At 33.0% G+C, this 27,818-nt stretch overlaps 6 protein-coding genes across 6 annotated transcripts; all 6 read right to left on the bottom strand.

Moving 5' to 3' along the window:
- Positions 1-879: 879 nt before the first annotated feature.
- Tsp_10775 (conserved hypothetical protein) lies at positions 880-1,236 on the bottom strand. The gene has a single exon (XM_003373774.1). It carries the CDS (start codon positions 1,234-1,236, stop codon positions 880-882), a length of 357 nt encoding a protein of 118 aa, XP_003373822.1.
- Positions 1,237-6,328: 5,092 nt separating this feature from the next.
- Tsp_10776 (protein-tyrosine phosphatase) lies at positions 6,329-12,434 on the bottom strand. The gene is made up of 17 exons (XM_003373773.1): positions 12,224-12,434; positions 11,350-11,371; positions 11,175-11,278; positions 10,165-10,280; positions 9,565-9,726; positions 9,367-9,504; positions 9,189-9,305; positions 8,776-9,075; positions 8,564-8,716; positions 8,117-8,216; positions 7,977-8,056; positions 7,273-7,290; positions 7,057-7,179; positions 6,875-6,976; positions 6,657-6,776; positions 6,387-6,470; positions 6,329-6,349 (listed from the first exon to the last, which is right to left on the bottom strand). The coding sequence occupies exons 1-17, from the start codon at positions 12,432-12,434 to the stop codon at positions 6,329-6,331; spliced, it is 1,971 nt and encodes a 656-aa protein (XP_003373821.1).
- Positions 12,435-17,846: 5,412 nt separating this feature from the next.
- Positions 17,847-18,659, bottom strand: Tsp_10777 (hypothetical protein). The gene is made up of 4 exons (XM_003373772.1): positions 18,441-18,659; positions 18,233-18,293; positions 17,943-18,058; positions 17,847-17,918 (listed from the first exon to the last, which is right to left on the bottom strand). Exons 1-4 carry the CDS (start codon positions 18,657-18,659, stop codon positions 17,847-17,849), a joined length of 468 nt encoding a protein of 155 aa, XP_003373820.1.
- Positions 18,660-20,796: 2,137 nt separating this feature from the next.
- On the bottom strand, positions 20,797-21,431 carry Tsp_10778 (hypothetical protein). The gene is made up of 2 exons (XM_003373771.1): positions 21,350-21,431; positions 20,797-21,101 (listed from the first exon to the last, which is right to left on the bottom strand). The coding sequence occupies exons 1-2, from the start codon at positions 21,429-21,431 to the stop codon at positions 20,797-20,799; spliced, it is 387 nt and encodes a 128-aa protein (XP_003373819.1).
- A 3,568-nt stretch (positions 21,432-24,999) lies between these two features.
- On the bottom strand, positions 25,000-26,386 carry Tsp_10779 (hypothetical protein). The gene is made up of 3 exons (XM_003373770.1): positions 26,297-26,386; positions 25,526-25,630; positions 25,000-25,119 (listed from the first exon to the last, which is right to left on the bottom strand). The coding sequence occupies exons 1-3, from the start codon at positions 26,384-26,386 to the stop codon at positions 25,000-25,002; spliced, it is 315 nt and encodes a 104-aa protein (XP_003373818.1).
- Positions 26,387-26,887, bottom strand: Tsp_10780 (hypothetical protein). The gene has a single exon (XM_003373769.1). The coding sequence runs from the start codon at positions 26,885-26,887 to the stop codon at positions 26,387-26,389; it is 501 nt and encodes a 166-aa protein (XP_003373817.1).
- Between the last annotated feature and the right edge of the window lie 931 nt (positions 26,888-27,818).

The raw sequence follows: 27,818 nt of genomic DNA, 5'->3' as shown, positions 1-27,818 counted from the left end.
CGTATATATATACAAACTGTCTTTCAACTCCGTATATATATATACAAACTGTCTTTCAACTCCGTATATATATATATAAACTATCTTTAAGCTCCGTATACCCGCCCGCCACCCCCTCCTCCACCCTTTGAAGAGTGGTTCAACTCCGTATATATATACAAACTGACGTATATATATACAAACAAACAGAATGGGAACCCACGGAGAACCACGCATACCTTTTGTTATCCGTTTTGCTTTGTGTCGTCCGCGTCTTCATTCTTCTTCATATCTGTAAAAATGCCGAACGTTAAATCAAATGTCAACATGCAGCAAAAGTTATAAATAATGTTTTAATGTTAAAACTGAATTTTTAGAACTTCAAAACAGCCTCTTGACAACAATGCATAAAAATTTCAATTTAATTAAATATTACGGACAGTATCTATTCACAGTTAGATAATATTCACTTATGCCACTATGTTAGAGGATCAATATTCATATATACATGTTAATGTAATAACGATAAACTGTCAAAAATGCAACTTCCCTGATCAGAATCTTTTCTTCGTTCAGGTACATCTTATTCGTTCAGTGCCGTTCTAAATACACCAAATCAATTGAAAGTAATAAAAATAAAATTAGTGACATAATGTTGGAAATGCTTTTAGAATGAAAAATTAAAATGTTCCGTAATTATTTAAATTGAATAATAGTAATATTGAATAAATAGCAATAAATGAAATATTAAAACATTTCTCATTTATCAGTCTCATTTATTTATAGATAGCCATATTAATGGGACATTTTAAAAATGGTACTAACAAATGTTCGTTAAGTTAGACGTAAAATTTCGAAACTTTAAAACATTTTATTACTTCCTACTGATAGTAAATTCTATTAATAATAGTCTATTCTGAGCTTTACATTTAATCGATTACAAAATACCCATAACAAATACAACTTACGAAAATAGATGTCTTCTAATTCTTCTTGTTTATCTTCCGTAGTCACGTTCCTCCAAATGTGTAGATGAATTACTTCAGTGAAATAATGTAATGTAATGTAAATAAAAATCAAGGCTGTTTTTAATGTCATTCTACGTCCGTCATCGCATGGAGAACTCCAATGCACGCGGATCACATACTGTACACCAACACCCATTGAAACTAAAGCCACGTAAACGAACGCATAGCAAGTGAATGAAAATTTGCATGCATTTTCTGGTAAACAAATCTTACTGTGCCCTCTTTTCATTACGATGAGGAAGCAAAATTTTTTGAAAAATCACAAGAAAAGGAATATTTAAGATACAATTTCAGAATATAAGCGATTATGTTATTCCTGAGTACTAGATACCATTAGGTTGCTGAAAAAAGCAAATTAAATGAAGTTTTGTACATATATATCAAACGCTGAGGCTTGTGACTGGAAAGCAAACAAACGGCAAGGCCGCGCATAAAAATTTGCATAAAAGTTCTGGTAAACAATTACGAGACCTACTTAATGTTACCTTCAGAAAAGATTATTTTCAAAATTTTTAATGTGAAATCACGCAAACAGCAATATATGACATACAGGTTTACAATATTAACGATTATATTACTTCTCACATCTACGTACAATTGAATAGCCAAAATAATGCAAATTAAATAAAGTTATGAATTTAGCTTGTACGTATGTTGTGCTAGTTGTATTTCAGCGTGCATTGTGATTAATAACGCATGCACATGCAAATTTTTATGTCCTTAATTTCCACTAATTCTGTTAGTCAAGACACGACGAAAATATTCGTTTCGTGCTAAGCTGAGTGAAAGGAAATTTTTTACACTCAACATGCATATGACGTTCCATTATCATAACACCGCTTTATATTGCTGTTCATCAATCATATGGAAAATATTGAAAAATGAACATTTGCAAAAAATGAAAAATTCATCAAGTCCATTAATTTTCCACGAACCAATCAAACGATGAGAATTTGAAAAAGTGAATGATTGGAAAATAACAACCATAATAACGCCGCCGAGTGATAATTAAAATTCAAAAATGACCCAGATAAATGATCAACGCAAAAAAATGTGCGCCAAAATGTACGAACATTCAGACAACGCGCGTTACTGAAAAAGAAATAAATTTAAAAAATGACCCAGACAGAATATGAAATTTTGGATTGAAAATTTAAACATTAAAATTAAATTAAAACAAAACTACAAATGAAGTTAAACGACAATGGCTGTCAGGTAGAAACAACGATGAATTTGCAGTTAACTTTTTTGTTCAAAACAAAATTGACTATGCAAGTATCGTATCTATTTTGTAAAAAGAATCACGAGACGACTCTTTGATTTATCATATCATCCGTTCCAATAGCATTCGCATTGTTTGTGCGTTGATTTTGAAGTTTCCAAAAATTCATTTTCCTTGATTTCTGCTTATTTTTCATTTTTTAAATTAAAAATTTCAAAACGGTTGTAATGGTGATGGAATGATTGCTTTATGATTTAAGTTAATTTTAATACAGATGAACTATGATTGTTGCAATTACCGGTGATGTTTCAAATAACGTATATAATCATATTTTGTTTCTGATCAATTTCAATGTACAATTATGTACGTATAACATTCAAAATTATGATTATCTGAAAATTCGATAATCCGCAGAACCTCCAAAAATCATATAGTCAGATAATCAAAGTTACACTGTATTTACCAAAGAGAAACGCTAAAAGCGAAACAGGCAATTGAAAAGGAATTCTATTCTAATTCTATAAAATATCTATTTAAAAAAATAATAATCAGCAGTTTTCAAACAAAATCAAATATAAAATAAATAAACATAAAAATTTTAATGTATGAAGAAACGATTTTATAAATAATAATCAGATGAAATGAATTTCTTTTGAAAACAACAAAAATGTAAGTGTTAAAATTAAACTGCACGCTAAACGGAAACAAGTAGAAAACTCAAAATATTGCGACAGATAAAAATAATTGCATCCAAAAAAATTTTGCGGCATCAAAGCCAAAACACAGCATTAATCAAATGACAACCATACAGGATTGCCGGTAATATACAGATCTGTCTTTAACATAATTAGGCTATGAGAAAACTTCACCCTTCAAAGTTCTCTAGACTAAAATTATAGAATAACGATCTACAGATAACCAGACAGACATTTTGTCACTGGCACGGCTTCATATGGTCCGCGTTTCCATTCTTCTATATATTAAAAAAATGACAAACACTTTAACCAAATGTTGCCCATAGATGTACATTCATCTTTGTGCTTGTACACTAGAACTTACAAATAATATGCTAAATTGAAAATAACATTTTCAAGCAATAATGAGCAAAATCGAAAATGTAACTTATCTTAATAGCCGCTTTGCCAACGTCCATGCCTATCATATTCATTTGATGCTATTCTAAGCCACTATCAATTATTCACAAAACATTAAAATAAAATAAAATAAACAAAAGAATATGTATCTGTTTTATGCATACAAAACGGGCTTTTCAGGAAAAATGTCGCATTGTTTAGCAGCAGCATACTGTTAGCTCACAACTGCTACAAATGAAGCCTACTGAGTGAACGTTATCTGACGCAACAGTAACGTCAGTAAAACGAACAAGCAAATTGTTGTTTATAAGATAAGGATTTCACGAAAACTGAATTACATAATGATTAAAAAAAATTAGCACAAGTATCAAAAATCACGAACAGTAAATAAGAAATCATAAGTTTGTACTTACACGAAAAGCATGCAATGATATGATGGTTCTACAGAAAGTACAGTAATACTGAGAGTAAGGTTCGACAGTAATTTCGTTATTCACAAGGCATTGCGAACAGAGCCCAAAACGATGATAATTGTCAGTCACTGAAGCAACGACACCACCTTGTGCGCGCTACTTATCGGGTGAATTGTGCTGAGCGATCCGTTTTGAGTGGTAATCTTTAATGGAAACCTGAGAGGCAAGCACGCGGCTCGAGGTTGAGAGCTAAGAATTTTCCTAGAGTGCTGGCATGAGGAACAGCGGGGAAACAGCATGGCTGAGACTGTCGCCAGCGCAGCCAAAGGTTTTTTTAAATAAAAAAACGCCTAAAAAATACGAAAAGTAAACGAAGAAAGAAAGCAGCCGGCATCCACGGTCAAACCTCACGCTTCAGGAAAGGAGCGACAAAACATCATTCCTTTAGCTTCGACACTTTGTGCGAAACATCTCCTACCCCAAAGCAAAGAAAAATGCAAAACCTTCCTCACTCAACTGCGCTGGCAAAAGGCAACGTCTCCTGTTGTGTGAAAGCAGCGGGATGACACAGCTCTCCACACAACCAAGGCGAGCAAAACAACAGAGTCCCACCCACCTCTTCAGCTGAACACTGAAGATGCTTCAAAATGATGAACAAAAATTAGGAACAACTGTTATTAAAATAAATCTCTGTTTGTGGCTGAAAATATCGAACGTTACTCTGCAGACATTGAAATGATTTTATAAGCATATTTATTGAGTATATATGTTTTATTTCTTTTTATTTCGACACCATCAAAAGCCTACTACTTTTGTTTCACTTTTTCTGGCACATCTCGAGAAGTACGCAATCAGGAACGGTGCGGATAAGTTTGCAGTAGTTCACTAATCATTTCTGATCGATTTAAAATCGATTCACGTCATTTTTGGAGAAAAACCTTTTTCTCGAAAATTACGAAATGTCATGGGCTATCGACTTGCTTTTTTTGCGAAAATCCTTTTGTCAAAATTTGCGCTTCTTTTGATTGTCTTTCTTTGATTATTCTTTCGATAATCATTCACAATGATTAATGATAATGTTATGCAATGTTCTAACGGAAACTGCCTAGTAGGTGTGGAATAAATTCCTTCTAAAGTTGGCATATTGCCTATCTTGATACATTGGTAAGTTACTCACTTTTTTGGTATATCTCGAGAACTACGCAACGGGAACGACCGGGACGACTTTTGTTGTACTTCGCTAATCGTAATTGTCCATAAAGCCAATTTTTGGAGGAAAAGGATTTTCTCGAAAATAACGAAATTATAGACTCGCTTTTTTTTGCGAATACCGGCGAAAACCCTTTTGTCAAAATTTGGACCTTTCTTGATTGTTATAGCTTCATATTGATAAAAGATAATGCTTTGCAGAGTTTCATCGGAAACTGCCTCTAAAATACATAGGAAAGTTGTCCAGATTTTATGGAAAATCTCGATAAGGTAGAACTTCCTCTGGACATTCAATGCTGACACAAATGAGAGATTTCTACACTAAACGCGAAATTGACATTGAAGCAATTCAGTTTACCTTTCATTTTAAAAATTGCCATTCTCAGTATGGAAATAAAAAGGAAACTGAACAAATACTGTCAAAATGAGATATTATTTGAAAAAAAATTTTAAGCAACAAATCCCATTGCTATGAAAATGTAATGCATAGGTAAAAGCACAGCATCTCCTATACAAATTTTATTTTAGAATAATAATAATAACATTCACTTATCCCATCTGATCAGCTTAGCTGAAAACAGTTTCAAGAATGATTGACGAGCAAACAAGGAGATTCTGCGCTTTTGGTACTATGATACTCCGGACTGGTCATATAATAATGAATTAACAGATCATTCAGATACTTGTATTCTTCCTAAAACAACAATAATAAGATAAGATAAGATAAGATTCAAAAAATAATATATAGAAAACAAATGAAAACATCATAATTAAGGGAATAATTAATGAAATTTTATTTTAAATAATATAAAGTGAAACCTTATGATCAAATAACTGGGGTCTGTTAAGACGAACAATTTTTGCAGCGTGAAAAACGTCAACTTCTTGTTCCACGTCCATTTGGTCTATGAGCAGGTTAATTGCTACGTAGATACCGACTCGACTTACGCCATTGCTATTGATAAAACATTCTGATAGAATGAAATAAAAAATAATAAAGCGAAATGTATTTCAAAATGAAACATCTACTGTGAGATGACTACAGTCGGCTTTGTCTCCGGCCGATCAGGGGCTCGCTTACGCCAACATCGAGCCATTTTGATAACATCAATCAAACCGACAGTGGAAAGCGGTACGCGATGCTGAATTGGCCATATGCGCACAGAAATGACGTTGCATATTCTAGCGTCAACTTCCTGAATGCCTCCTTTGTTGTTGACCATTAGTTCAGACAAAATGGAAGCCTATACAAATGTCATTATGTATATAAAATGGCAAGCACATGGTAAGCGTGATTTCGAATCCCTGTTTAAGTTCGTGCAAATACAAAGCGTTGAACGCACATGCCGGCAAACAATTTACGTTTAAAACTAGAAATTTTGACTAAGAATACAAAACGGCCTCCTGATAAGCAAAAAAAAAAATAAATTCGACTGTATACCAATGAATCCAGTTGATCTGTTAATTTCTTTTCATTACGTTCGCTACGCTTCGACTTTTTTCTTCCAGGTATATCGAAAACTTTCTGTAGAAAAATTCACATCAAAGCACAAAGCAAAGCAAAGCAATTTACACATAAAAGTAAACAAGCTCCACTTCTGTTGACAACAGAAACATAGAATAGCAAATACAGAGCTCATGTCACAAAACAACAGCAATATGATATGAAAAAGATGAATAAAGAATGACAGTTAAAAAAGAAAATGCATACTTTTTTCACAACTTTTACAATATGTGACGTAGCATATGGATATTGCTGAGAACTGAGTACGTCAACAATAAAAGGACCATACGATTGACGCCCACGTGAATGTATAAAACGAGGATAAGCCTTTAAAACCAAAAAAAGGCATTATACAACAATTCCATTTAAAAAAGTGATGAACAGTTCATTTTCACTTTTGAGTTTTCATCATTTGATAAATTTACAACTGTATGACAACTGTGATCAAACACCAAAGCCCAGAAACTGTCAATGGTGTGATGTTTTGGCCACTCTGTAACAATCCATTCATTTTTTCTTCTAAACCCCTAAAAGAAAATTTTAAATAAGCCTCTCCTTCCTAACTAAAAACTGCTTCAAATTAACTGAATAATCCTAATTATTATACTGCATTTTCTCTGAAATTGCAAATGTTTGTTCCATCATCGACATCAAAATAATAATCAACAAATTTAAGAGTGGGAATTCTGCTAAGCACACAAAATTGAAAAACTGCATCATCATCATCTCTCTTAATATTAATAATATATATAGTATAATATAATATAATATAATATAATATAATATAATATAATATAATATAATATAATGAATGTAATATAACCTTTTCCACTAAACGAATCTGTTAATATTAATGAAAAATTATCAATGAAATTAATTTGTATATTGTACCGTAAAACTGTCATTAAATTTCCATCACAATTGGCTACAATGCCCCTGATTGTTCTGAAAGTGATACCTAGTAAAATATTCAGTTTTACTTGATAAATTAAAAAAAAGCACTGTGAAAGTTAATTCCTAAAAAAAGCATAAAATATTCCTTCATAATATAAATAATAAAGTTTGTTGAACAGAAGTTCAATTTATAGCTCAGAGTATATTATTGTAAGAAAAATAGTATTGGTGAAAAATATGCAAATACGTAAACTTAAGACTAGTAGACCATTTGAATAAAAAGCAAGCGATTACAAAGTAATAAAATGACATACACAATCAAAGGAATGTTACATGATAATAATTTACAGCGTAACAAAAGCTGGTAAACCAATTTATCATTATTCGCATTATTTCAATTTTCACTACTCATAAAAAATGATTTATTGTAATTTTAGATACTTTGAACAAATACGCAAAAAGACTGCACCGCAAAATAATCGTAATGTATAACTTTTAAACGTTTCCATACTTTATTTCTAAGCAAACGAATTTTCATTTGAATTTCTATCAATTTTAAATATAGATCAAAATCTAAAATACTCTACACAATTATTCACTCTACAATATAACATTACGAAAAAGAAAACTTACGTCAACATACACGGCATTTATATACGTATAGTCTTTACTTTCCCCGTGGAGGGTATTGAGGTAGGGACGTGAATTGTCTGCTGCAAAAAAATGTATATTTTACAAGAAATGAATTAAATTAAACATTGAACAGATCGTACGCGGCACAACCATTACGTCGCGGTTTTTCCCACGATTTTCCAACCGATGACCACCGGCACAGTCGCCAATACGTAAGGCAGGGGTAAGTTGAGTAAGGAACTGTAAATTTACAAAAACTGTGAGAACTAAAGTAACAATTTTCTTTCATAAATTAATAAATTAAAAAAAACATTAAAAAACATTTTCTGTACACGCTTTACATCACATTCGATCAGTAAAATCAATTGAAAAAAATAATATGACACATTAACATTGAACAGACACGCAATAAACTTTGAATACGTACTGCTATTCTTATAGCATTAAGATTACAAATACTTTATTATTATTACAATTATAATAATTAGACCAGATCAGTTTGGTAAAATCGTATCCAACTGTATGAGTTGCCATGCTAATTAATAATAATCGCTAACAGCTGCAACAAAAATAAATAAGACAAATACTTTATACTCTTGGCTATATATCGCTTCCAAGGCTTGACGACTTTGTTTTGTAGTGTACATTGTCGTACGATGCCGAAGTTCTTCTAATGTTAAAGGATTTATATTGCATTGGACGGCTTCCGCCAAAGTTTCATATATAAAAACGTACTGATCCTGTCAATTAAAGTGGCAAATTAACAAATCAAATAATTAAATATACAAATCAGTAGTACCAAATTTTCAAGTGCACTCTGCCTGGCATTTAGAAGAGTCTGACAATATCCATACACATCAATCACATTTTCCGCTTCGGCAAGATCAAGGTTGGCATAAATGGCTAAAAAAACGCCACTGCGGCCACCTCCGTTGCTGCAGTGAACAATCATGGGCACATTATTTGGGCAGCGTTTGACGGCATTGTGCACACGGCGCCGAAAATCCAATAATGCGCTTATGTAAGGCAAACTGTTCACCTCCCATTCAGTAAAATGAAAATGACGAACCTGTCTAATTATTGTAGAACCATTCTCAACCTGAAATGATTGCTTTTTCTTTTTCATACTAATGCAACAACATTGTTCGCTATGCTTGGACTGATTAAGCAAGTTGTCATATGATAAATGAAGGTTTGAAATTTTAAAATTACCCGACTAACTCTGAAGCATCGGAGGGTAAAGTAGGCATAAGTTTTCGCCTCAACAGTTTCAACAGTAATATCGCCATAATCAAATTTTGTCAAAGGCCAGTATTGCAAGCACATAACCTAAATAAACATTTCAAATTATAATTACCTCTGACGTTCAACTGACGACAGCCGAACTGACTTTCATGAAGTCGAAAACTTTGGTCAGCATCACCACAATTTCTGCGTTCGTTTCCCAGACCATTCTCCAAAAATCAACACAGGCTGGTTTCGTTTTCATCGCCTGCGTAATTATGAAGGCTTTGGGTTGGAAAAAGCTCTAAAACGTTCACAGATATAAATTTGTATTCGGAAAAAAATATATGCGCAACGAACTCACGTCAACATAACTGGCATTTATATAATGCGAATTTGGTTCATTTGGAATTGGTTTCAAAATTACCCGATTGTAATCAAAAGGCAGGACATCAGGATAATTGTTCTTCTTCAAGTTTAAATAACCATACTCTGACTTGTGATTTTCCACTATCTGTTTCAGCATCTAAAATAACGGATGTGTGCACAATCACTACAAGTTTCAATAGTTGAAAGAACCTTCAACACACGTCTGCTTATTCGTATTGAATATTCTTGTATTTACTTAAACGTTGTAAAATTAATAAACTATAAATTTCTAAAATACTGAAATAAATTGCCTAGAAATCCAAGTATCAAATGGATGTATTTTTTACATGCTAAGCACGCACTGCATAAAACGTACAAAAATTCACACTTTAACAGAAAGCAAATTATAAGGCAAAATGCAAAAATGCTGCAAAAGTGAGCAAAAAACTTCCAAAAATTCTAACTGCTGTTGTTATAATGCAATGAAGCAGTTTGAATAAATTACTGTTTTAAGTATAAATTACTGGATATAACACAGGTTTGTGATACCTAAGTTTGTTTCCAAGATGAAAGAAAAACAAAGAAGTGTATTTACCATCAGTTCCCCTTTAAAAAGAAGTCGTTTTCTTTTGCGTTCTTGCACAAATGCTAGGAATTTGGACGTCTCAATTGGACATTGGGGGACAGCGCCCATAGCCTTCTCTTCTTGCACTAAAAGTCGAATGAAACAGTAATATCAAAAGTGTTCAATAATAAAAATGACTACTGATTATTCTACTCCATTAGAATCCATCGATTAATTTTCAATGATTTGCCACATGGTCTTTTCAGTTTTACAAACAGTGCAGCAGTAAAACAAATGTTCAACAAACAAATATATATATATATATATCAGAAAGTGCAATTTAGTAACTCATTTCGAAGATTAGATTTCCGTGCATGATTACAGAATTATGATTTGCTCTTTATTTGACAGAGCACATTTCCTGTTTGGTTTTGAAACAAATCTGCATTTAGATGAAATTAATATTTAAAAAAAACCAACAAACGTATGCTTCACATAAATGTATTCATATAGTTGCAAAATTTTCCAACTGCAATGTATATATTATTCAGTAACAGTTAATCACTGTATAACGTTAAGATAAGTGCATTAAACAGGCAACGGTTTATACAAGACATTCACAGAAACAAGCAATAGGCGAGTTTAGAGTGAAGCCGATCAAGAGTTGAAAATTATTGAACCTACTTATCACTATACGAAGAAATACGCTAATCAAGATATAATATTACGCACAGTCGTGTGAAATTTTGAAAATCAGCAAAACAGTTGATTTGCCTTTTTGCTAATGGATTGCGTTATTAAATTCATGTTGTTCCAATTAAAAAATTTGAACATTAACTATGAAATATTCACTGAATGAAGAAAGGATATGTCAAATACATAAAAACTGAAAAAGGAAAAAATACGAACAACTTTATCGGCATCTCAAGCAATTTGATTCAGTTAAAAACTGAAAGAGAGATAGATTTCAATAAAATTAAAGAGCTTGTGAAAAAATAATACAGGAACATAAATATATCTTGAAGTCAAGGGCAATAAACGTGCCGGCAAAAAACAATATACAACACAAGTTACTTTACGGTACGCGTGTAGCCAGCCACAAGTGAATGATTCAGGTTTTACATCCCACTGACAGATGGCAATGCTTTTTTATGTTTAAGCATAGAAAATTTAAAGTGCAACAGAGAAAAAAGATGAACAGGTGAAATATTTTACATGTGAATATGTTTTTCTTGAACTGAAAATTATTTTTCTATATTTATTCAACCACAAAAACAGTAGGGATCTTTCTTGATTTTACGTAAAATTCGATTGAAATGGCTTGAAGCTTGCTGTGAAAACTGTTGCTTGAAAACAGAGTTGTTCAACTTTTTATCTAATGCAACAAAGATGCAGTTGAATTTTCATTCCATATTTATCATATCATGTAATGAAATAGCTCTAACAACAATGAAATCAAATTACTGTACAGCAAAATATCGTTTTCCTTTTCAATTTAATGCCCAACTGTCGCAAATTAATTTTCATCGTTCTTATCTTTGTTAAAGACAAAGTCTTTGCAAATTTACCTCAATAAAAGAAGAAATATATTGAAAATATAGAATTTAAAAAGTACAAAGCCTTTTTGTGGAAGAAAAAAAGGTATCGCTAGTGATAAGCACGCTGACAGAGAGCTCTACATATACAGATCAGTGCTATGACTTCAATCCGTTATCAATAATTCTTTGCGCATTAATCCACCGTTGAATTAATTGAAGAATAAATGGACCTCAGTTTTTGTCTATGATGAATAACAGATGTCATCAGCAAATGCAACAGAACAGTGGAACAAAATTCGCTTGTAAATAACACAACCATACAAAGTAGTTTCAGGAGATGTTCAAAAATAGTCCAAAGAAATTATATGAACTGTCAGAGGAAAAGGAATTTATGATTAGCATCAAAAAAGTTTCAAAAGAACGCAACGAATGCTTCTTTTTCTGACTTGGTGTTGTTGTTCATTTGTCATTTTTCTCCCACATAAACATTTATTATTAAAAAAGAAACAAACAAACAAGAAACAAAAGGGCTAATCAATGAAGAAGCTTACCTTGACTGACAAGCTGCAAATTTTTGACATTGCTCTTAAAAAAGTCCAACAAAGGCATGCTTGGCTGCTTGCAGATCATTAATCGGGCAAAAATGGCTGCCGAAACAAATGTGAAAGCTTTGTCAGTGCTAGCAATGATCAATGCGCCTTTTACCTCTTCGCCAAAAAGCCGCTTGCAAGAACACCATCGCAGCAGACAAACGTGAAGCATTGGGCAGTTGGCTTTCAATCCTGCCTGACAAAGCAAAGCAACTCTACCTACACATACATACTCTCTCTCTCACACACACAAACACAACACTAGCTTTTTGCCAAGCCGAGAACCACGGAACAACGGCAGCGGCTTGAAAAACCAAAATCACAAAGTAGTTTCATCTTGATTTTTGCCTGACTTGCGCAGGCAAGATTTGGTAATATATATATATATTAAAATTGGACAATAAATTGAACAAAGCAAATGTGTGACTTGCAGTAGATCATTTCTGCATCAACCTGCATCCAGGAGAATATCAATGTACTCATTGTTCTGCGTGTCACATTAATTATTTTTAGGCAAACCTATCGTTGCTGCATTGACACCTTTGAAACACATAGACAATAATTACAATTCGAATCCTTCCTTATTCTTTCTGGTAGCAATTTGCCAACGGCGTGATGGACTCTGGGGCGTTCAATAGTGTACTGAGATAAATATGCAAAGTCGGTTATCCATAATTTAGCTCATAATATGAGGCAGTGCTCTACATCGAAATCTAAAGCGGTGTCCAATAATCACTCTCTAAATCTTTCCACTTTGAATTAAACAAACTTTCAACTTTTGTTCTGAAATAACTGACCAAATGTGCGGTTGCCTTTTGTAATATTCTTTTCATAAATAAATATTCGTTGAAATATCTAATGAAAAAGAAGAGCACAGCTTATTTATGTGCGGTTGAGAACACACCTTTCTGACGTTTGTTGGAATATTGAATTTGATTTATAATTAGATTGACGAAGAAAAATGGAAATGAATGTGAATTTGTGTGATTATTAAAACTTTCTTGACGTAATAACAAGCATGAGTAAATTGAGGCAAAAATTGGAAATAATCAAAATTAACATAACCATACAGGAGATAAGTTTAGCCAGGATGAGATGTTTTCATATTTGAACAACAGAAAAGAAGAATTAATCAATTAATTTTACGTGTAAAATCATGCAGAAATGTATTAAGCAAAGACTGAATAGAAAACAAAAGTTGTTTTTTAATAATATTCCTGCGATTCAATGTAATTTGAATAATAAATTGAATTGAACTGAAGTGAATTGAAATGAAATGAATTGAATTGAGTTGAATTGAATTCAATCAGCAAAAGCCATGTAAATGATGAAAATAGCAGGTAAATGAACAGAAAAAAAATTTTTTTCTGAAAACTTTTGAGATCGTGATTATTGCCAGTATTGACAAAGGGGAAGAAAATTGGAGAAAGATGACTGGTGGTGTGTAATCCACAATGAACAAATGATGAGAGCTTGTTGTATTCAAGGTGCAATGACAATTTGAAACAAATAACGAAAAGAAATAAGAAAGAAAATTGCATCGCCAACTCAATTATTCAAGTGATTGACAGAACTGCAGCGCATGCACAGCAGTCCCTATCTATTGGCTAAAATGACAGCAGCAGTTGCAGCAGTAGCAGCAGTTGCAACAGCAACAGCAGCAGCAGAAGCAGCAAGTCAGCTAGCTAGCTGCACATTATATATATATATATGCGAATCTATAGGTGTGTTTGTGTGCGCATTCGATTTTCATCTACTGCCACTGTGTTCCCGGCTGTTGCTTGTTAAGAGATAAAGAAAACGTTCACCTTTGTCTTTGGAAAATTTAGCATCAACACATCCCTCCTTTTAGCAAGTCAATATTTTCTTTATAATAAATGAGAAAAGTTACAGAAACTGTTACTGTGCCAATAATGCAACACGATAATATCGAATCGAAACTTTCCTCTACTCATCAGATGATTATGAATTGGATTTAATTTTTTTTATTTTGGAAAATATGCTTTCCAACTCAAACTTTTATAAAAATTAAAAAAAAAGAAAATGAAACAACATTTATTTATTGGATTTTTATGTGAAAATTTTTTGATTCTGTCAGCAAAGAAGAATTTCAGCTAATTTCAATTTTGTTGTATTTGTTTCAAAAAATGAAAAAAGAATCAATACCACCACCAGCACAGCAGTAGCGACGGCAGCACAATCATAATGTTGCATTAAACTTCTCTGAATGACAATTACTCATGAAGAACGGAAAACGAAAGTTTTAAACCTAGAACTTCGAGAAAGTCCATTATTAATTAAGTAAGTCGAATCTATTCAGTCCTGATAGTTGCACATCCCGATAGAGCTTTCATGGATAGAACAAATTTTTCATAATTAAAACAACTCGAAGAATTAAAGCGATTTACTTTTCAATGAAAAGAGAACAATAATCGTGGACGTTTCCACAAAGTGCAAAATGAACAATAAAAATCGATTCGGCTTCAAACCATTTCCTACCCAATCAACTGATTAGGATGATGATGATGATGATGAACAAAAGCATCAGCATTCCCTATTTAGACCTTTCAAAAGTTGAATTGTTACTTAGCTTCAATCACCGATTAAAGAAAACTGTTCATCATTTTGCCCTTTCATAATGTTGCACATGCTTTCTATTTTTAATTTTTTTTTCAAAAAATAAACTTTTTCACTAGTATAATGTATTTTTATAACAAGAAATTGAAACAAAATATGAAATCTTGTTGTCTACACTTCTTCAGATGGAATAGAATTTGTAACGTTGCAAATTCAAGAGTATCATTGTTAGCATGCTAGCCGTCTTTAAAGATGGGTCGAGAGGGCTTAAAATGAAGCAATCAATAAATAACAAGCACAATAAGTGGAGTGGAAATGATGTGAGAAATGGAAAATGAACGCAAAACATGCGAAGTAAAGATGGATCTCTTTATCCAAAATCGTTGAAGATCTTAATCCAAAAGAGGACAAAATAATATTACTATCAAGAAAAAGATGAACCATTCTTCTCAACCAATCGAAATTCAACCTGATGTGTTGTTAGCTTAAATTGTCTTGCTAATGATTGGAGGTGAATTTTATTTCGAGCAATTTTCACATGATACTTTGTCAAATATAGTTGCAAAACAGTGCATGTAAACACAATATTGAAATTGCATCAATCTTAAAAGTGCAATGGGAAAAATGAGCTTCCGTATGGAAAAAGTTAAGCAAGCAGAGAAAACACCGTTTTCAGAAGAGCAAATATAATAAATCAATCGACTTTTTCCGCGCATACACGAGGAACAATACACACGGCACAATAGCTAAATTATTTACATTTCCTTTCTTGAAAAGGCACTGCTTGAACTGAAAATGCCTATTGTTTTCAACATCTATTAATAAGCACCTCTGATCGTCACCAATATCGGCTAAACGATTGCTTCTATTATTATAATCCATAGCCAAATTTTCAGCGAACAACATTAGTTGAGTTGCTATTTTCCACAATTGTAGTATTTTTCTTTTTGAAATTTACAATAATTAAGTTCAGTGTTAAAAAAGACATTTTTTAAATACATTGTTCATTTAATTCCATCAAATGGAAAATTATATATACATATATATATATATATATATTTGCTAAAGTTCAACACAAGCAATTCAAACAACTGTTTGAAAGTTTATAATTGAATTGTCAAATCAATTTCACCAACAATATGTCACAAAAATCAGGATGGATTTTATAAAATTAATTGATAAAATTTTAAAAGAGAAATTTTCAATTTGAATGTGCTATGAAAGCAATATTCAGTAGAACAGCACAAAGCACGAGGCGTGTGGTGGTTTATTGTAGTTAAAGACTGAAAAGTTGATGCCTTTTTTTTGAACAGAGAAATCTCTATATTGTAGCTTAATTTTTGTTCATTGAAATACAAAATACCCAAAAGAAATATCTGGAGATTATGCTTGTTAGATAGAATACAAATCCGGAGTTGGATAATTAAAAATGGTAACAAGAACAACACACACACACACACATATTGATTGTGTGAATAAAGCTAGTTGCTTATTGTTGTTGTCTAGGAACACATCAGAGCTGTGAAAAAGAAGCAAAATTTTTGCTTAAATTATCTGCACAGAGCAAGAACGAAAGTGATCAACAATTATCCGAAATAGTTGGTGACTGACCAATAGATATATCCACATTTTGAACTACTTCAATCATCATCATGGAACATTAAAAAGATGGAAAAACATCAGTCAATTAAATGTATACATGCTTATAAAATATATAGTTCAAAAACCAAAAGAAACCCAACAAGCATTTTGTTTTTATGTACTGAAATTGATTTCGCCAATTTGGAAAAATACCATAAAGCAGAAATTTTCATTTTCAACAAACATTCCCCTCTCTCAGTGATGCAACAGAACAATGGTCCAATCGCCCACTGTGCAACAAGCTAATCAAATAAAGCCCAAACCAGAAAACTTGTGCTTTCAAGATTTTCATTGTCATTGTCATTTTTCTAAAAGCATATGCAACAACAAAGTTTTGCTTGAAAATGAAAAAAAAGACAAAAAACACAGAGAGAGCGAGAGAGGGGAAAGAAGAAAAAATAAAAAGAATTTCATGGTTTCTGATAGAAACAGAAATTTACTCTTCCGTTGCACATTTTGTTGTTCGCATCAGCGCGTGTTGCTTTTTTTTTCACTCTCGCTTTTAACATTCACTTCCACTGTGAAGAAAAATAGCACGACAGGGAACCATCGCTTAGGAAAGCGACCGTATGTGTTTGCGTGTGCCTACGTCAAACGCAACTCAAGCAAGAGACAATTCACATCCCAGACATAAAAATACGCAAGTACTTCATGAATCATCGCCTCCTCATACACAAGAAATGGTCGATGATCATCGTGCGCTGCAATTGAGTGAAAAATAAAACTGAATATTGTATTACAAAATTTAAATAATTCAAACCATATTTTCAAAAATCAAACATTCACAAAACACAAAATAATTTCAGTGTTCCAAATTGAAGGTGAAGTTTGAAATATTGTCAAATTCTCTACTCTACTTTAAAAAAATGCATCACTGATCCAGATCATAAATTATACAAGCATAAAAGAGAAGAAATATGAGAGAAAGAACAAAACAACTTTGAACACCTCGTGAATGAAAAGTTTACCAAAATTACACTTTTCCAAACACCTGCATCTGACATGTCATTTTTCAGCAAATAATCAATTGATCGCATCTTCTGAAACTTTTTCAGTAATAATAATAATAATTCAAAAGTTATTAATAATAAATAACAACACTGGCACCACAAATAGCTGAAGTGTCCAGGTAAAATCCGGGTAAAATGAAACTGTCCATCAATGGAGTCAGTCTGAAAATAATCATCATGCACCCAGTGCTGCAGAAGTTTGTACGCTTGTGAGAAGCATTTGCGAAAGAGAAAAGAAAAATAGAAAAAGAATAAAACAGTATTAGCACAACAACTACTATTTTTGTGGGTGGAATTATTTTATGACATTTTATGATACCGTGGTGGCACACCTTTTATTTTCATTATCATTACTTTCACATAAGTTTCACACTGAATGTTGACGACGACACTTTAAAGAGATCACCACTATTGCGGAAAAATGAAATCTTTATCAATAATAATAATAATACGCTACACATAAATGCTACTTGCGGCCTTATCGTTGCTATTTCAACACTTTCTATGCAAATATTTTCCACTAGTGTTCTTGTTGATGTTGGTGAACCGAAAGAGGAAAAGAGCAAAGCTACACGTGGAATAAACCTTGACAAATAAATACCCGCTAACAGCAGCGCGAAACCGTTGAGAAAGCAAAATAATAATTCAAAAAAAAAGTCACAACAAGCAACAAATTGCGTGTGTTCACACATACTTTTCGCCTCTTCAATTGACAAAGGTGTGGGATGGATTCAAAGTCAACCCTCACCGCCCCGCCAACCAGCACACCAATCTGCACGATTGATTTCATGTATATACACCAACTATACAACTCTATAGGTGTGGAAAATGGAAACGTTCGACTATGGATGGATTTCTAGCGTGGATGGAGAAAATTTCGATTCAACACATTCGAATGATGATGGAGAAGAGAACAAATGAGCTGTTGTTCAATTTGATCATATAAATACCTTTGGTCCAGTAGTCCAACGTTGCACTGGCACTGCCGAATCCGAGATGAAGTAAAAAATTGTTGAGCAAGCGACCAACGGTGACCAACAACGTTCCATTGTACCATGCAGATTTGAAGTGATTTTTGTGACAGCGAGGATGCAAAGAGACGGCCAACGGCTCTTCTGCAGGCCATATTGACAACAGTTCTTCACGAGGGCCGTGCGCGTGAGGTGCATCAATCATGGCGAACCTTTCACTGATAAGAGTGAGGAAAATTTGCATGCATTGTTAGCAGGTGAATTCGCCTCTGACGGGCCAACTGCTGCAACGCGCCGGCCGGACGAGAGGGGGGAGGGGGGAGGGCAACACGTTGGAGAGTGGTTGTGGAAAAATATCGCCCCCAGTAGTAGCATTTGCAGCACTAGCCGAGCAGAGTGGAACTGGCTGGCGTACGCAAAGCACGGCCGCCTATCGAATTTCCTTCCGCTCGTTGTCGTTGTCGTCGTCGATCGCCGCCGACAGCTGGCGCCCGTCTCTGAGGAACTAGCTGGTAAAATAGAAGCTTCAACAACGCTTTCAAACACATCACCACCACCTACCTACACGGTAAACAAAACAGTCCACCAAAGCAGCTTTCACTTAAGCTTAATTAAAACTGAAATTATTATTATTATTATTGTTGTTGTTGCTATTTTTATTTTTTCTTTTTGCTTCTCATCACTACTAATGCCTTGGCATTGACCTCGCCAAAGCTGAATCCACATAAACAAATATATATATATATATATATATATATATATATATATATATATATATATATGCTTGTTGAAAAATTTTTCAATTATCTATTTATTCAACGCGCAAATCAAGCTTAATCCTCACTCATATCAAGTTGCTGTTTCATCTATCTATGCATGCGTGTAGTTTAAAACTTTTGATAAACATGCTTACTAGCAGCTATTTTTTTCTTGTTTTCTTTTTCAGTTCAACAGTTTTATTTCGAAATTTCAGCTTATGCACTTCATGCTTAAATTGAAGCTACAATGGATTGCAATTTTTGTTTCTACGCGTTCAATAGAAAATACCACAGCAGCCGGCTGCTAATACTATTACAAAATTGTTGTTGTCTCTATTTGATAATTAACAATGTCAAATTCTTTTCTGAACCATACTCAAATGGGTATACGTTTTAAAACACTTGTTACCCTATAACTTGTAGTCCAATTAATGAGTAAGAAAAATAAGTATTGCAAAATTTTAAAACTTTTGATAATTTTATATTGCAACTTTTCAAATAAAACTGACATCAAATGCTCAGTGTCGCAAGCGATTGAAATAGTTGCATTTTTGCTTTGAAAAGTATCAGTGTTGAACAAGTATTCTGGTGGCGAATTTTTGTGATTGCATTTCCTTTCAAACGCTAGTTGTCACTGAAATAGATATTCGAACGAGATATTCAAGACAAAATAGAAAAATTTCCTCGCATTCACCACAAGAAATATACAAAAAATCTACCAACACTTTGATGTAGGTGACAGCGCATTTTTTTCACTATTGAACATTTTTCAATTATATACGTCAATGCATTTTTCAATGATAATTTTTAACCGTGAAACTTAAAAAAACAGAACAAAATTGAACTGTCAATAATAGAAAGCTTAGATTTTTTCAGATGAATTTATTTGCGAGGAGAGAAAGAATAGTCAGCTAGCTGGCTAACTAGCTCATTGGTGAAGCAGCTGCAAATTCAACACACCAAGCTAGCTAGTTTGCTTTTTCAATTTTCACCAAGCCTAAGACCTCGTGAAGCGAGAAGGCAGTTTTAAAACTTTGCATCATCTCTCCTCCAACTTTTTCAACTCCATTTCTCTCCCCACCTCTCCAAACCCTCTCATCCCTCCCCTGTTCCCTCTCCTCCCTTCCCCCGTCGGAGTAAACTAGATAATTTTGCCTAAAACAATTTCCGCCTGAACGCCGCTTTAAATCACGCTTAATCATGTGTTGTTGCAAATCTAATCCAAACTTAGAACAGATAAAAGAATTTTCACCACTGCTTCTAATGCGTGTTATCTTCAACAAAAACCTCTGAATAGTTGAATTATCATTTGTATTGTCGTCATCATCAGTAAACCAGCTGGCAATTTCGCTTTCTTGCTCGCTTCGACGACAACAAATGAAAACTGGGTAGATCAATGAAATTTGAATTTTAAAGTAATATGATAAAAATATTTTTCGAAAATTCTTTCCAACTTCATTCATTGTTCAGATTCACATAACTGGATGAATCACCACAAAATGAATATTGTAATAGATGAAAAATGTTTTTGCATATAATATATAATTTACAATGCTTCATGTGGTTTGATTTGTGTTTTATCGCCTTTTATCTTTTACAAGTGCGATTTTCGATAGTGTTCTATAGATAGCTTTGCAGAGAGAAGAAAAAAACAGAGAAAACGTGAGCACTTGTGGTGAAGTTGCTGTCTGAGAAGAAGTGATTAATTCTGACGTTTCGTTCGGCATCACTTTGCAATGCAGAATGTGATTAAAGCTGAATGATCGACTGTTGCCATGGGCATAGTTGATTTGACGCCTCTGACATGCTGGCTCAATTATCAACCATACATGCAATTTCAATCGTTGTTTGGCTTTTTTCATGTTTTTCTTTTGATTAAGCTCTTCACCTCAGCTATTATTATATTTTTCAGAACCTCTCAACCAAAAGTTCATCTTCTGCATATTATTTTACAAAAAATAACTTACGAGCATTTGTAACTGTCGAACAAATTTTTCCAATTCAAAAACAAAGCAGAGATATTTTGAATGATGAAAATTTAAGCAAACAAGCAAACAAACAAACAAACCTGTTTGTTGACGCAAAATTGCAACGACAATTAATAACGTCGGATTCAATTTCACAGCAAACTTCTTGGCAAAGCGTCACTTTTGATCAGATCATAATCAGTGGCAGCAGTATTAATTTTGATAACTGTTGAGAAGATGACCATATGATTTATTTATTCTCCTACAACTGTACACAGAAGCTAATATCCACGTGAGCTTGATGGAAATGTGCACAGTATGGCTTTCCTTCCTTAGCCGAGAAGTCGAAGCCACTGTAAACCAACGCATGCACTGCAAAAATATACTCCTCGAATAATGCTTACTTATCTGCTTTTAGAATTGCATTTCATCTCCAAATAAGATAAGAATATTCGACCAATTGACAACAGTATTTCAATATGAGGTACAATTGCAATTCAAGATGAAAAATGTTCAATTGATTTACATTAAAATAAATAAAAAACAAAACAATTATGAATGCAATTTTGGTAAATTTAAATTATTATACACAAAAGCAGTTCCAGTTGACACAATTACTACAGAATGTACCACATATGTATTCATTAATGTGCTTCAACAAAATTTTCAATTATTCTGAGTAGAAAAAAGGGCAATACAAAATATTGATATCGCAAACAGAGAGAAAGAAAGAGAGAGAGAGGAACTGAATTCAAGTGTTCATAAATCATACTTTACGAGACAGAATGACCGTATTAAATGAATTTTGAAAATTTATCCAAAATCAAATATCCAAAATTGCATGCACATCTTAGACAGATCTTGCAAAATTACGTCAAAGGGAATAATTCTCTCCTTGTATTTTTTGTCTCTCACACACGTAAACAACATTTCAAAGTGGAGTTTTGCAAGAGAAATTCAAACTTGCATTTTGCAAGTGTACATTTAAAAATTTTGCACGTCACTTCTATGGTTGAAAAGCTCAATTTTTCCATGTGCATAGCAGATAAATTGGTTTGTAAAGTCCAATCGATCAGAAAAATGAATCGACACCAAAGGATCGACTGATTTGGAAACGGCCTAGAAGCTAAAATGCGTGGACGATTTGTAAGCCAAATAGAATACAAAAAAGAAATAAAACCAACCAGTTAAGCATCATCAAATGGGAAGAGAGAAAGAGAGAGAGAGAGAGAGAGAGAAAGAGAGAATTTATTTTTCAAAAAAGAAAAGAAGGGAATTTCACATCGCTCTAATAATCGAATAAGCACAAATTTACGATGTAAGAACCTTTGGAAAATGAAATTTTAAAACATCAAACAACTTTTGAACTTGAAATAATTGAAAAGCGCTGATTGAAGATAAAAATTTTAAAGTTGACAACAACATACTTTGGAATAAAATTGCAATGCAGTCGGGTGAAATTTTGGAAAAAATTAATTTTGAAATAACTGTTTGCTCAATAAATTTCACATCTCCACCACGCTCCATTGCTAACGACATCTCTCGTGTAGTAGATAATTTGCATACTGAAGTGAATGCTCTAGTGCTGCTAATTTCAGTAAACAAAACATTCCCTGAGATTGAGCTATTCTATTTTCTTTCCTTCTCTCCCTCTTTACTGAAAGGAAAATTCAAATTGGAAATAATTATCGTTTCAAAAAGCTTAATAGCTTCCAAATGAGCGACTTGGACGTTCATACTTGTTGTATGCAATCGTTCAAAATAAACAAGTCTTTTCAGTTTATTGCTCTCGTTCGATGCTTAAAACTCAACATAGTATCACTTTATTTTGATTTCAATGCTCTCCAGATTTCTTGCAATTATTGGAAACCTACTTTTGCAAACTGTTATGGAGAAGAAGCAAAAAAAAGCAAAAATCCTTTTTTTAATTTTGACAGAGAAAAAATATTAATGAAACATTACTACTACACGATTGCTATTTGACAACAATGCTTGAAAATCCACTTCGCTTGCTTGCTTCATTCGTCAAAGCATGCTCAAAACTGATTTACAGCAAAACTATATATATATATGCATATAGCATAGCATCGAATCTTGACTAATTGAAATCTATTCGACAGAACTGTTTCTTTTTTAAGAAACGACGAAACATCTTCACATCTACTGCTAACTACAATTGTATTCTCGAATGAAGAATTCGTGTTTATTTACTGCAATTGCTGACAATCAGTTTATGCATAAACGCTTTGGCTAGTTGTTCAACGATTAGACATTAATTACTTATTTACATAATTGCTTAACGTTTGCTCAGTATCTTCATTCTTGTTCTGTTATTCACTGAAACTGGACGCTGAAGAACGGCAATACCGGCTTGTATCTTACTTTGCACAGCTAATGCAAGCAACTTTGCTCACGTTGGCTAATAGAATCAAGAATTACCAAGAATTATTATGTACCACTGTTTGTATTGTTGAAACGGTTTGTAAGAAAATATTGCAAAAATAAACCACAACAGAAAGAAAAGAAACAAAAAATACTGTTCGTAATCTCAGAAAATTACAAATTAGCTTATTCATTTATTGACAATGATGGAAATAATCGATTAAATGCAGCGATTGATGCGTTGAAATTCAATCAATGAACAAAACAAAAGTTCCTCGAAAATTAAAAAAAAGCTCAATCATCACCGTCCCATAAGTTTTGAAAACAATCATCCTGTGCTCCGTGCCGTTGCAATACTGTTTCGCTAAATTGTTATTACAATTTCAATTTCTCTGCTGCTCAAAAAGTGTCAAAAAGCAATGGTCAAACCTGGAAACACGTCGGTGGATTTGAAAAATTTGATCTTTTTTATCTGTACAAGATGAAGCTGAATGATATTAAAGCAGACGTTGATAAATCACAAGAATAAATATATAAATGACCAATTGAAGAACATGAACCAATTAAAAAACCATTTAATAATAAAATCAATACTTATTACGTTGAAAAACATCTTTAAAAACAACTTCTGTGAAATATATTGAAAATGCCTTTTTTTTCTCACAAAAGAGCCATGAACTTCAGAATCTACACTGATATTATAAATTACATTATTTAATACATGCGTGTGTGTGTGTGTGTGTGTGTAAATGTAATAAATTTTTAGATGCAAGAATGTCCATTGCTTAAAACATTGCTTTGAAACACGCTAATCCCTCAATGAGTAAAACTTATATTACCGTTGCAATGATGAACTATTGCAAAAATGTTCAAGTGAATATTTCATATTTATGCAATGGAAAAAAACTTTCAAAAGATATGAGATGAAATTTTTTGAAATTTCAATTAAATGTGGAAATTTATCCTGATCGACTAAGCTGTGTGTAATGACGTCGGGGAAAATGAGTTTTAAGAAATTGACAACAGATCACTTTTAGAAAAATGACAAAATCTGAACACGCATCATCATCATCATCATCATCATCATCAACAGACATCAGATATCAGATAAGAATAATTGCAAAGGGTTGATTGCAAAAGGTGATGTTGCCACATGTATGAGATAATATAAAATGGCATGACGGTTCAATAATCAGATGTCAGATAGTTTTGTAATCAAACAGATATATGTAAAAGAGAGTTTCAACAAAACGCCAGAATGCTGTGGGTAGAGGTGAAGCAAGCAGAGCAAGATAGAAAAAAGAAAAATAAATGTCGGTACTGAAGGAGAAAAGAAAGCATCAGCAAAGCCAGAACCATCTTTTACATCAAACTTGCAATAATCGAAACATCTTGAAATCATAATTTGTCTCTGGTGTGCGTGCCTGGAGGTTAATTACACCATGCATGCCTTCCTAGTCCTGCGGGTGTTCCACGACAATTGGCAGCATTTCCTATTCGCATGTTAATAATGTGCACATGTCTGGAATGGAATATTTCTTCACTTTCGCGCTGGTTTTAAAGAAGTAAGAAATATTTCGTGCATATTGCAAAAATTTACCCCCGTTCAATTCATTTCGTCATATTCCATTTCAGAAGAAAATTGAAATTCAGCTCACCTTCCAGATATAACATTCACTCTGTTCAACAAAAGAAATTCTCAAATAATAATTATTATAATAATAATTATTATTATTAGGCTTCTCAGTATGGAAGCCCAACTCAACCTCTCATCAATCGAAAATCAAACACAATTATCAAAAGTATTAACCATTTTCTTCATTTTCGTTTTTCAACTTTTCACCATTGGTTTTTTTTTTCTCTCACTTATTATACACTTTTCCCATTTTCTATTTGAGAAAGCAAATTTTACTTAAACACCAATTTTTCGCTCCTCCGACAGATGATATAAACAAACTAAGACAACATTTTTGTCATTGGATGAAAATATCCTCCGTTTTACAGTACAATATTCTATATTCAAGTATTTTAAAATGACACATCTCAAATGTGCCTGAATGACCTTTAATTATTTAAAATAAAATTTATAGTTCTAGATTTTTCATCATATACTTTGTGTATGTTTGAAATAGAAAATTTTTTATGGCCAGCTTTGAGAAAAAAACAATCTACGTAAAATTCTGTAATGATTTAAAATTTATGTATTTAGAAAAAAAACTTTTCTGCATACGGATTAATTTTTCATTATCATAATAAGCAAAGTTATGAGTTATTATTATAGAAAATTTGAATATACAATGAAATAATAAAACCACTTAGCCAAGTAAAAGATTTTTTCCAAATATAAACCTCGGTGAGAAGCAACAGACGACTAACGTATGCTTTTTTTTTACATTCTCAGTTTGAAATAACTTTATAAAATGAGAATTAGGTTGAAATTTAAATTAAATAAATATTTCGTTGTAAATTGGATTTCTGCTCAAAATTTCGTTGATATCACAGAATGACCTCTTTTGGAATATTTAAATAGCCATATGAAGAAATAAAGCAGCAATATTGTGTGTGAATGATGTCAATTGACGGAAGGTATTTTAAAAAAACCAACAACTACCACTACTACACTTGCTTATGTATTTGAAATGCAACAGTGTAAATAATAAGCAAAATTAAATAATCTGGAGAATAAAATTGAAATAAGACAAGGAAAATATTTTGTTTTTCATCTTACCTTCATGAATGTAAGAGGATAGACGAATTCCATGAGATGACAGTCCGTGGCAATGTGGGGTTTGTTGTCTGCTAATTGTAAGCATCGCATTCACAAAATCAACAATGCCATTCCATAACTTTGTCTTTTGAATCTCTTTTCACACCAAGCAACCGCCAAAGCGACTGACTGATCGGTTTTGCTTGTGAATTGTTGATTTGGAAATTGGAAAGGATCGGCTGTTGTCAATTTGCCAACGTGCCAGGCGACTTGGATGTAAGCCTGCCAAAGCGGCTTCCATTGTTCGTCTTTGACGGCAGCTGCGAGCTTAAAATGGCCCAACAGAGAGTCTGGCAACTGTCCTTGCCAGCCGAGGGGTGTGGGAGGTAAGATGGGGATGGGGTGGGGGTAGCAGCTAGCACAACAACTGGTAGGTGCAACTGACGAATGGACAGGCGTGTGTAATGTTGAAGAATTGGCCAAAGCCGAACGTTGAATAAAGAAGCCACAGCAACAAAGCGGTGCAAGTTGAACGACCAAGAAGCACAAGCGCCACCACCCACCGCCCACCACCACCACCACCCTGTCAAATGGAAGATGCACAACTGGCATTATTCGGCAAGAAACAACACCTATAATAACAATGCTTCTTGCTCTTATTGGTTTTCATTCTGACAAATTTTTCTTTTTTTCAAATATCAACTTTTCAAAAATATTTTATTAATCCATTTCTTTTTTTTTCAACAAATTTTTCCAAACTGTCATAATTTTTAAAAATAAAACTTGTCAATATTTGAATAATTTTGAAAAAGCAACTGTTCGGAATTTTACATTACACGTGTCTTATTCGATTAACAAGTGCTCTATGATTCAGTAACAAGTGGCTTTTACTTTTCTTTTCTTCTGTTGCTATTCTTCATAGAGGGATATTTATAAATAATTATTTTCATTTTAAATTATTAATAATTGATTGAAATTAATTATCTGAACAACCCCAACCACAACCCCTATTCAACAATATTAATCAAACAGTTAACGACGATGGTAGTAAATGCAGTGTGAAATTTTTCGCATAACAACAAACAGTAAATCAGTGCAAGCTAATGGATAATTTTCAAAAAAATCTGCCAAATGAAAAACACTGCAACAATGCTTTTTGATAGACGGCGTTGACAAAGAGAAAAAAAGAAAGCAACAACACCTACCTACCTGCTTGGCAGAACTTTGAAAATTTATTTCTTTGTTGCACACATCCGGCGTTGACGATTTTCCAACTGCTCATAAATCAACCAAATTGATCATATTCATCCATACCAACTCAGCATACAGCTCGTAAAAGAAAATATTCCATTTCTTTGTTGTTGCCGAAATGTAAAACAAGATAATAACACTGCTATTACAAGCAAAAATAATACTTGAAAATAAATAAATCAATTTCTATATGTATTTGTAACAACAACAACAACAACCAATAATATGATCATACATACATGGTAAAATACTTTATTGAGAAATAAGAACAATAAGAAGAAAACAGCATGTC

This window comes from Trichinella spiralis (assembly GCF_000181795.1).
Source record: "Trichinella spiralis strain ISS 195 chromosome Unknown Scfld6, whole genome shotgun sequence".
Taxonomy (NCBI): Eukaryota; Metazoa; Nematoda; class Enoplea; order Trichinellida; family Trichinellidae; genus Trichinella; species Trichinella spiralis.
The sequence above is the reverse complement of the archived record's forward strand: the minus strand, read 5'-3'. Positions and strand labels throughout refer to the sequence as shown.